Source organism: Macrobrachium nipponense, chromosome 24, assembly GCF_015104395.2.
Source record: "Macrobrachium nipponense isolate FS-2020 chromosome 24, ASM1510439v2, whole genome shotgun sequence".
NCBI classification, from domain to species: Eukaryota; Metazoa; Arthropoda; class Malacostraca; order Decapoda; family Palaemonidae; genus Macrobrachium; species Macrobrachium nipponense.
Window position 1 is genome coordinate 7,789,652 of NC_061091.1, and position 9,488 is coordinate 7,799,139.

Here is a 9,488-nt window from a genome sequence, read left to right on the forward strand (position 1 = left end):
TGGTCCAGGTCCATTTTGCTTAATGATGACTAAAATTTGTCGTTATTCAAGCTTATTCAATATTTACAATTTAAAGATACAGTTATTTCTATCCGCATCCACAGTCAAACAACTTGAGGTGCAACAGCACATGGAAAGAGTCGCACTTAGCTAATACTACCATTAAAGCATGGGATCTGAACACGGAGTTCGCAGGGGAGGATTTTTCGAGCATACGTCTTCTTCATAATAGTTTTGAGGATGGTGTGATGAGAGAAGTCAGATCATGAAAAAGGAAGTGCACGTGAATGCTACCACATGAAAAAGGTCATTATTGTACATTTAAATCAGGAAGATGGAAAGATGAATAGTATAAGTTGGTAACAGATGAAAAAGACTGAGGAACTGAGACACCAAAAGAAAAGTTATGAGTGAACAAACAGTGGTGGAAGATTAAATATAACAGGTGATGGTTTGATGAGAGAAGAGGTGAGTGAGACAAGAGAATATGATTTATAAATGTCTGGAGGGAGGTGAAGAAGGCGGTCTGGAAAAGACAGGGTATATGTCACAAGAGAGGAGGTACTGGAACGGAAGGCCATTGGTACCTTGAAAGTACCAGAGTGTATGCAAAATGAAGGTGAATGGTACTGTGTGTGGAAGGTTAGACGCTCTGCTGATGAGGTTTCTGTGTACGTGGACAAAGGTTTGAAATCCATGTACACAAGCTAACTCTCAAATGAAGTGGCTCAAAGTGCATTCAAATCGAAATGCAGTGAATATGAATACAATTCAGCAGCTTGATAAATTGAGTGAAATTTAAAATTTTGCAGTTCCTGGTGACAAATTCCTCTTAGTATCAGAGTAGTTGACCACAACTTGGAGAAGATAAGATGGAATAAAGGGTGAGACAATGAAGGAAGAAATAGGGGTTGCATCACGTAACGAAGCAATGCGATGTGAGATTGGACATATCTATTCCTTCCGATTATTACTTTTCAGGTCAACGGTTTTCAAACACGGCCAGAGCTTATTTCAAGAGGTCCCGGCAAGCAGGACATGTGAAGGCGCCGGCATCCCCGAACATTATTGCGCTTGTGAACACACCACAGAGGTGGATCCTGATGACCCTCGCCTTCTAGCAGCGGCATATGAAGCTCTGAGTCAAATCAACTTGGGCCTCAATGTCTTCCCCAAGTGTGCAACTTTAAAGTTACGTAAGGTAAGATGCGCGGATACAGTTCTACTGATTTCTAGATTTTCAATGGGCCGGTGTGGCGGGTAGGGGGTTAACAAAGAATATTCATTAGTGGCTAAAATCATGACCTCATTTCTCTGTTTCTAAGATATATGTCTCCTCTTTTGCTGTAACTTCCTTCCTAACCCTAGGTTTTTAGTAGGTGTTCTTCAGGTAGGTGTTTTGAGTTGGCGAACACGCCATTTCAGACCTCCCCTGTTGCAGCTGCTCACGTTCCAGTCATATCAAGTAGGAGTCACGGTCTTGGTACTTCACAGTAAGACGTTTACTTGTGCTGAGAGGGTATCTGATATTCTATCAGCATCTCTGACTTGAATATAAATATATAACTCTCGTCTTTTGTCTGCAAGTTCCTAACGGCTTTTGCCCGCCCAACTGCCTTCCTTTCTTCAGTCCTAATGAATCAGCAGCTTACTTTCTTTGTGAAAAGATACTTTGGATCTTAATTTTCAACTAACACATATATTACTCCTCATGCCGTTCTCTCCATAATTCTTCTACTCAGTTCTCTGTTCATAAGGTCTTTTGGCACATGAATATTTACCCTAACTCTGCAGGATTCCTTAAGGAGTTTTGCACATGTACTGGCTCCTGTGAATTGCCACATTCCCCACTGAGTCACATGTGTGACATGTGTGAGGTAGATATACATACGTATGTGTCCTGGGGTCAAAAGCCCACTTTTGATGCACCTTAAGGGCAGAAATGTAGTTATAGATAGGTCGAATCGGGCAGACGACTGAGCCAGGCATGATCTAAGAAAGACCATGGAGCCAAATGTCAGATAAAGAAGACTCCTCCGTGATTGGCAGGCGAACCTGCCAGTTAAACCTGGTTTTTGGCACGAAAGCTTAGCGCCAACGGGTCCCCCCTCAAGAGAAAACAAAGAAAACACACGCAATCAAAGCTGTGGCCATTGAGGGTGCCTAATACGGTACTAAGTCCCAAGAAATGAACTTGGTAGAAAATTAACAGAATACTGGAATCGGCCATTTCCCGCCACGGATTATTGTGCCAGATAGTAATGTGGCGGGAAAGGCGATGAGCTCTTCTTTTCGAGCAGTGGGTAAGCTGACGAGTGCCCCGGGTAAGTGTGACTTCCAGTCAGGGTCGTAACACTGAGGGATCGGCGGGTTCTTCCTGCGACGTCATTTGTGTCAGAGTTGTAAGCTGTAATTTGATGGCTATTTGATCCCATTAGTCTGACCAAGCAGTCCAGATTTCTGAGGTGAATGAGGCTCTCTGTCTAGTGTTATGGCTTCGGGAATGCTACGATGGCTGACCCACCCATTAAGGATTGTCTTTGTGCAGCATGGATCTGTCTGTAGTCTTGAAAATGCATCAGAATTCGCATCAGAATAGCCCTCACCATAATGTAAAGCATTCTCCCAAGGCGATTATTTTAAGCTTAACCGTACCATATAAGGACGACAGACACGTCGAAGTTACCACTTAAAAGATCTCATGTAAATACGTACGATTGATTCCATATATTATAAACCATGCTGTCTATTTTTCTCGCAATTAGGTTCTCAGTGGGAGAGTAGGGTCAGCCAGGGCAGGAACCACCCCAGAGCTTTCAGAAACTGCTGTGACATCCTTTATGGTTACCTTCATTACTGATCCAGGTTTGTATAATATCAAGTATTCGCTGTATATATATATATATATATAATATATATATATATATATATATATATATATATGTGTGTGTGTGTGTGTAGTGTGTGTATATATATATATATATATATATATATGTGTGTGTGTGTGTGTGTGTGTGTGTTATATATATATATATTATATATAATATCTATTATATATATATATATATATATATAGATGTGTGTGTGTGTGTGTATGTGTGTATATATATATATTATATATAGTCTATATATATATATATCATATATATATATATATATATATATATCATATTATAATATAAGAGAACTGGGGTGGTATTTGCAAGATCTTTAATTAAATTCTGACCTGCAATCCACCAATAAGTACCAGCATCAACTCGGGTCAAGACGTAGGCCATGTGGCTAACAACCTCATCCTAGAGACTTGCTGAGAAGCATACATACCCTCTGAAAGTGAAAAGGGTAGTTTATACAAATATATATAAATATAATCTATAATATATATATATATAATATATATATATATATATCATATATATATGAATATACATATGAATCATTCCCTTTCATATCTTCAATGCTAAAGTTATGAGAAAAAGGTAAAACTATTGTTGTCCTGCCCACCTATATTTATCCTTGTGCCCAGAGCTGTTTCAGCCATTAACTCGCTGTTATTAAAAAGTCAATTTTACAAGGAAACTACAATACCTCTTTAATAGTGGTACTCTCGGATGAGAGTCCCGAGGAAGACACCCAAATTATCAGCACAGGCTGCTGTGATGCTCATGGCTCAAGCAACCACCCATAGTTATCCACTTGGTGAAGTAATTTTACTATCTCTAATAACTTAATTCAAAAGGGGGCTTTTTGTCATGCATACCCAGAAAATGCTGATGTATAGCCCATGTTGCAATGGACTTCGGGCTTCATATCGTGTGGCCAACATAATGTAGGTGCTCCTTTAGACTTCTGAACATCTAAGCTTGTAAGCATCAGGGCTCAGAAATTTTGATGGTTGGCAAATAAGCTCTTAGAGATTATCCTAACCACGGGTAGCTAGTGATTGTTAAAGCAACGATCATTACATTGAATCAGTGTTGAAGTGATTCATAAAGCGTCCTCAACTCTACCTTCTCTTATCCTGCAAGAAGTTCAACTGCAGGAATTGAGGACTCTCGCCCAGGCCGAAGGAACCAAATATGTCTGCTTTCATATTTATCTTAATTTTTACTTGCATGGCAGCTCTGCCATTACATAAATGCTTTATAGTTTCTTTAAGTAAAATTGCGCTGGTGATCGCTATGACTTGATAGCAGAAACAACGGTGGACATGTTGACAAATAAATGGAGCAGTGCGGCAACAGTTTTTCATTTCTTCCATAAATTTAACATGGCAGATAAGAAAGTGTGCAGGGAATTGAAGAACCGTCGTCGCTGAATAATATGCGCTCTAAGTTCATTAGCATTAATATATAACGGACATATTTGTCTTTAGACATGATTAGCTGCGTAAAATGAAAGAACACAAACTTTCAAGAAAAACCTGATGTGAAAACTGTCATGAATATTGTCTTTGAATTCCAGGGGGAGGGGCGTTAGAAGCAACAGTCACATTCCAATCATTCGGAAGATACGAGCTGGCTGCGGAAGTGTCGCGTATCAATACGTACGGTAATCAGAGTCACTGTATCAGTGATGCAGTATATAGAAAGTATTGTTACTGCAAAGACTTGCTCTCCTGACTTGAAAAGGCTACTTATCATCGCGACATCAACTACAACGTCTACTGTGATATGATTGTTATAACAAAAAAAAAAAAAAAAAAAAAAATCTACTTTCAAGTGACCACTTTTTAGTAAACTTAAGAATGCTACACTTCCTTGCATGGATAACAAGAAATATCGCTTCACAAATAGTGTTTGTGTACCTGTCTTTCAGCCTGAATAATCTTAGCTGGTTATTCCGATGTTGGTAATAACTAAATACAGGTAACGACTATGAAAGCACTGACTTCAGTATCAATACTTAGTGAACCATATCCAGTGCAGCCCTTGATTTTTTTGTGCGAACTTTTACAAGTAACATGGCCAGTGTGTATCTATGTATAGACAACTCACTCAGTGTTAGATCAGCGTTGCATAAGTTAAGTCATTTTAAACCACATTTATATTCAGGAATAATACAGACGCCAGATAACAGTGCAATATTATTGAGGACCTGATGTTATGTCCTCTAATATGAGTTCAAGAAAAGCAGGTTATTCTCTAAAGCCTTCACTCGCCCCTTGAAGGAAACGGCTCTGGTTTTCGTTTCTCCATTATTCAAAGAGATGACGTCACATCCTTTCGAAAGCAAAACTTTTGTTATCCGGAGGGTCTCTTGACTCAAATATTTTCAAGTTACTTAACCATAACAGGATTTTGTCTTCATCTTCCTGGTTTCCATCGAGCCCTCAGAATTGAACTCTTACTCACAGGTAGCACATGAATACATTGAATAGCGTTTTTTTATATCTGTTTTCGTTAATAAATGTGGCGTTTGGAGGCAAGATGGTACGAGGTACCAGTAGTGGTCGGTCGTCACTTATTTGCAATATAAATTCAAGAAGAAAAGAAACGACCATTTATATTTTGAACCGGCGATGATATAACTCGTACCTTAGTCGTCAGTCATTGGTCACTCCAAAAACAAATAGGATTTTGGGGAATGAACACCAACGGTTGTTAGCGTTATATTTGAGTAAATTTTCTTCAGATATAAACACCATTATACTTAGTGTAAATCAGGACAATTGAATCTTGGTTGATTTACATATTTTTACTATAATGAACATTATTATTCAGCATTTCTTTGGAATATATTATGAATCGTGATGGGAACAGCCTTGTTGGTTTAACAAGAATTTTATTTCTAACTTGACTGAGTTCCTCAGTCGTGTGACACAACCACATAAGAGAACAGAAGAACTATCACTTTGGTAAGTGAGGCATCTCCCTCCTGGAAACAGTTTTAGTCAGGTCTAGTTTCTAAGTTGTCTGCAGGGGTAAGGGAAAGCAGGTCCTCCCCGGGACTATAATGGGGACTGGTGTATGTTGCGTCCAGCAACATCTATAATACGTAGTCTCGTCTTTGTGACTCCCCGCAGCCATTATCCGTTAGAAGCTATGTTTCTTGGCCAAAGCTGTGAATGAATGCCTGGTGGTTAATCCACTGCAGTTGGTCGCGACCAGGCAGAAGGCGGGCATGGGATCAACAGTCTCATCCTAGAAAACTTGTTAAAAACAACGTCCCTTTCTCGACCATCTTGTACATAACTTCCCCAAACCTCCCAGCTGTAGAATTTTCAATTACGGCCGTAAATTGATAATCGTTATTGCATGTATTCTTAAAATAGCAAGATTACAACCCAAACAAGCAATAAACATGGTGAGCGGTACTATGCCTATAAGATATAGTTGATAAATACATTAACAGCCATAGTTTATCTTATGAAATTATAGAAATATAGCATAGAAGGAAAAGTACATATATATATATGAGGCTGCCTTCCGCTGGTTCATAAACTAGTGAAAGGGCTAATTTCGAATTCAAACAACAAACGTATCAGCAATATCTTGACTGTTCGGTAATGCCCCAGGAACCAAGATTCAATGCTGAAAACGAGATTTTTCGTTATTTTGTTTCTGAAAAGAAAGCCACCCAGACCATCTTTTAGTAAATAAGAGAAACACCTGTCGGACAAGTCTTCAGACAAAAAACTATTGTGCATATTATATGTAATGCGAAACACAGACATGATGGGAATAATTGTAATAAAAATCCAACATTACTACTAAGCTATCAATGTCTCACGAAGGTATCTTTGCAACAAAATTACTATAAAGTTCACAAGGAAATTCACGATGGTAATTAAGGTACTACATAGGATATCGGGGACGAGGTTTACCGGTATCCAGGAGGACTAACAAGATAACATTATACCACAATTCATTACAGAAAAATGATCATCTATTCTGATACAACCCTGAGAGAGAGGAAATATTTATATTTATTTGTTAATTTTGATCTCGATAAAGGCAGCATAAGGGGCATATTCAAGCAGTTTATCGAAAATAAAATTTTGTGAAGGTTTGTATTCCCGGGTGTAAGGGACGCAAACCGTAAACACTTCGATTCTTTTAAGTTTTCTTGTAACCACATAATCGCAGAAAACAAAAACTGACCGCTTAGATTTAGGTCATATTATGATGCATTTTGCAACAGAACAAAATATTAAATGTGAAAACCTATTCCAGTGGTGGAGATCGTGATCAAGATATACATGTGTTTACAAAACTACTATCGTTTCCAGAGTCTGTGTAATAGTGTTTTTCCCAAATATCTAACAAACCGGCTTATGAATTTCCATGAAACTACAGCAATGAATGTTTCAAACATTGGCCTAATTTTGGTGGTACAATGAATTGACAGATGTGCTTAATTAACCCGTTTACTCTTAGAAAAAAGAGGAACTTCTTCCACTCCTTCAGAGCGTTTCGAAGAAGTGGTACTTAATCACGTAACTGTGACGCAGAGGTTCCCCCAACCCTCCTTCGGTGTTTAAACCTATGGCTATCCTAGTACTCCGCCCCCCCTTTCCTTCTTGCCTTCTTTCATTCATTCCCATTATTATTAGGCTACCGAGTAAATCCCTGTTAGGAAAGACTGTGTACTGCACATATAAAATGAGCCGGAAGAGCAATAAAATGTTTTATGGTGATAGATAATGATTAGATGGTTAACACAAATTATCGAACATAATAGAAGAGGTTTAAAACAGGGGTGTGGAATCGCACTGAGAGATATTCTACTCTGACTCCTACAAATTTTAGGTTTGCGACTAAAAAAAAAAAATAAAATAAAATAAAAACATTAGTAGAAATAGAAAACAATTTTTTTCCTTGAGAAAGTTTTATATTTGCAATGATGTTATTGGGGTAAGACTGGAGCAGGATTCAGAAATAATTTCACCGACTTCGACTCCTACCTCAGAGCCCTTTTAGTACATCCAAGGTAATCATCGGCAGCAGTTGTAGTAGTAGCTCTGAACTATTTCATATAGATTCGACTTTAGTCATGGCAAATATGTTGCTTTGTCCTCGCCATTGCAAAACTACAATTGCGCTGAAACTCTTCACCATTTACAACAGAGAGAAAGAAAGAAACCGCCTGAAAATTAGTATAAATCGGTAAGAAAAGTATGACTTTAATAAGTACATGATATATTGCAATATACTGCTATCCATAATTATATATATATAATATCTATATATGATATATATCTATATATATATATATATATATATATATATATATATATATTGTTTATTTAAATATATTTATTTCTTTCTTTCCTACAGGCCATGTGAACGAGTTGCTGATGCTATGGGGATGACTCCGAACGCTGTCCGAGTGTTGGTGAGCCGTGGAAAGAATCCTCATCCACCTGAAACACCACCTGCATCATCAAATACGTCGCCTCTGGTCTTTGACAACTTCACCGTTGGTTCCATTAGGAGACATGTGCACAGCATGTTTGCTGCTAAGCGATTTTTCACTATTGCCACTTTAGCGGAAGAACTTAAAATGCTAAATACCATTCCTGAAGAAACATCTGAGAAGGTAGTATGGCGCATCCTCCATAACATGGGTTTCCAGTACAAAACATCCCAGCGGAAAATGTACCTAAGGAAAGAAACTTTGGACGTCGTTATCCGCCGAGTTGATGCTCTACGATCCCTCCAGCAACATCATGATGAAGGAAGAGAAGTAGTGTATGTCGATGAGACGTGGTTTACGACGAGAATGCAACATAGCAAGGAGTGGTGGTTAGACACCTCTCAATCTGTCACCAGTGCCACCTACAGCCGGCAGGTGCCACCAGGAGAAGGAGAGAGGTTTGTGGTGGTAGCAGGTGGTACAGCTAAAGGTTTTGTAGAAAATTCATTTTTATGCTTCCCTGCGAAAAATAAAACCGGCGACTACCATGGAGAAATTAATTCAGAGATGTTTATTCGGTGGCTAACATCACAGCTCCTGCCGTCGCTTGAGGATCCTTCGGTGCTGGTGCTAGACAACGCCCCATACCATAGCCAATTAACAGGAGATAGCCGATGCCCAACAACAGCTACAAATAAGGAGGATTTGGTTAACTGGCTCAGGTCTCGAAAAATACAGTATCCAGCTCACGCAACACGCCCTGAGCTTCTAAAGATATGCAGGGGCAACCGGCCGAAACCAGTTTACATTGTGGATAATATAATCCGTGAAGTGGTTCGCTTGCCCCCTACCCATCCTGAGCTCAACGCCATCGAGCAGGTGTGGGGCTGTATGAAACGACAGGTGCGCTCCTCGTTGCAGCGGTTTACCCGTGCTGATCTCTTTGCCAGGCTTGCTGTAACAGGGGAGACGTGGGCTGGCGCTGTCAGGAGATCAAGATATTTTGAAGATGATTAATGGCTTTCAGATAATATTCAAGACAGTATAGATCCGGTCATCATCAACATTGATAGTGACAAGGAAAACGATCTTTTCCTTGAGAGTGATGATGAGTAAAATGCATAAGTGTC

General features: G+C 39.1%; 2 protein-coding genes across 12 annotated transcripts in view; both read left to right on the forward strand.

Annotated features, from left to right (window-relative positions):
- LOC135205409 (uncharacterized) overlaps positions 1–4,793 on the forward strand; it is a 155,540-nt gene extending 150,747 nt beyond the window's left edge. For all 11 annotated transcript variants that reach the window (XM_064235941.1, XM_064235938.1, XM_064235945.1 and 8 more), the window contains 3 exons: positions 982–1,201; positions 2,766–2,865; positions 4,465–4,793. In XM_064235941.1, the coding sequence (XP_064092011.1) occupies positions 982–1,201; positions 2,766–2,865; positions 4,465–4,622 (478 nt within the window). In that variant the 3' untranslated portion in view covers positions 4,623–4,793. The remainder of the gene's footprint in view (positions 1–981; positions 1,202–2,765; positions 2,866–4,464) is intronic.
- Positions 4,794–4,931: 138 nt separating this feature from the next.
- LOC135205413 (uncharacterized) lies at positions 4,932–9,488 on the forward strand. The gene is made up of 2 exons (XM_064235953.1): positions 4,932–8,108; positions 8,280–9,488. Exons 1-2 carry the CDS (start codon positions 7,996–7,998, stop codon positions 9,373–9,375), a joined length of 1,209 nt encoding a protein of 402 aa, XP_064092023.1. The 5' UTR covers positions 4,932–7,995; the 3' UTR covers positions 9,376–9,488.

What these genes read in the sequence shown, in the direction of transcription:
- LOC135205413 (XM_064235953.1), top strand. Translation starts at nt 7,996, where the DNA reads ATGGCAAATATGTTGCTTTGTCCTCGCCATTGCAAAACTACAATTGCG. An exon ending in CTGAAAATTAGTATAAATCG is followed by an intron (nt 8,109 to 8,279) that starts GTAAGAAAAGTA and finishes TCTTTCCTACAG; the next exon opens with GCCATGTGAACGAGTTGCTG.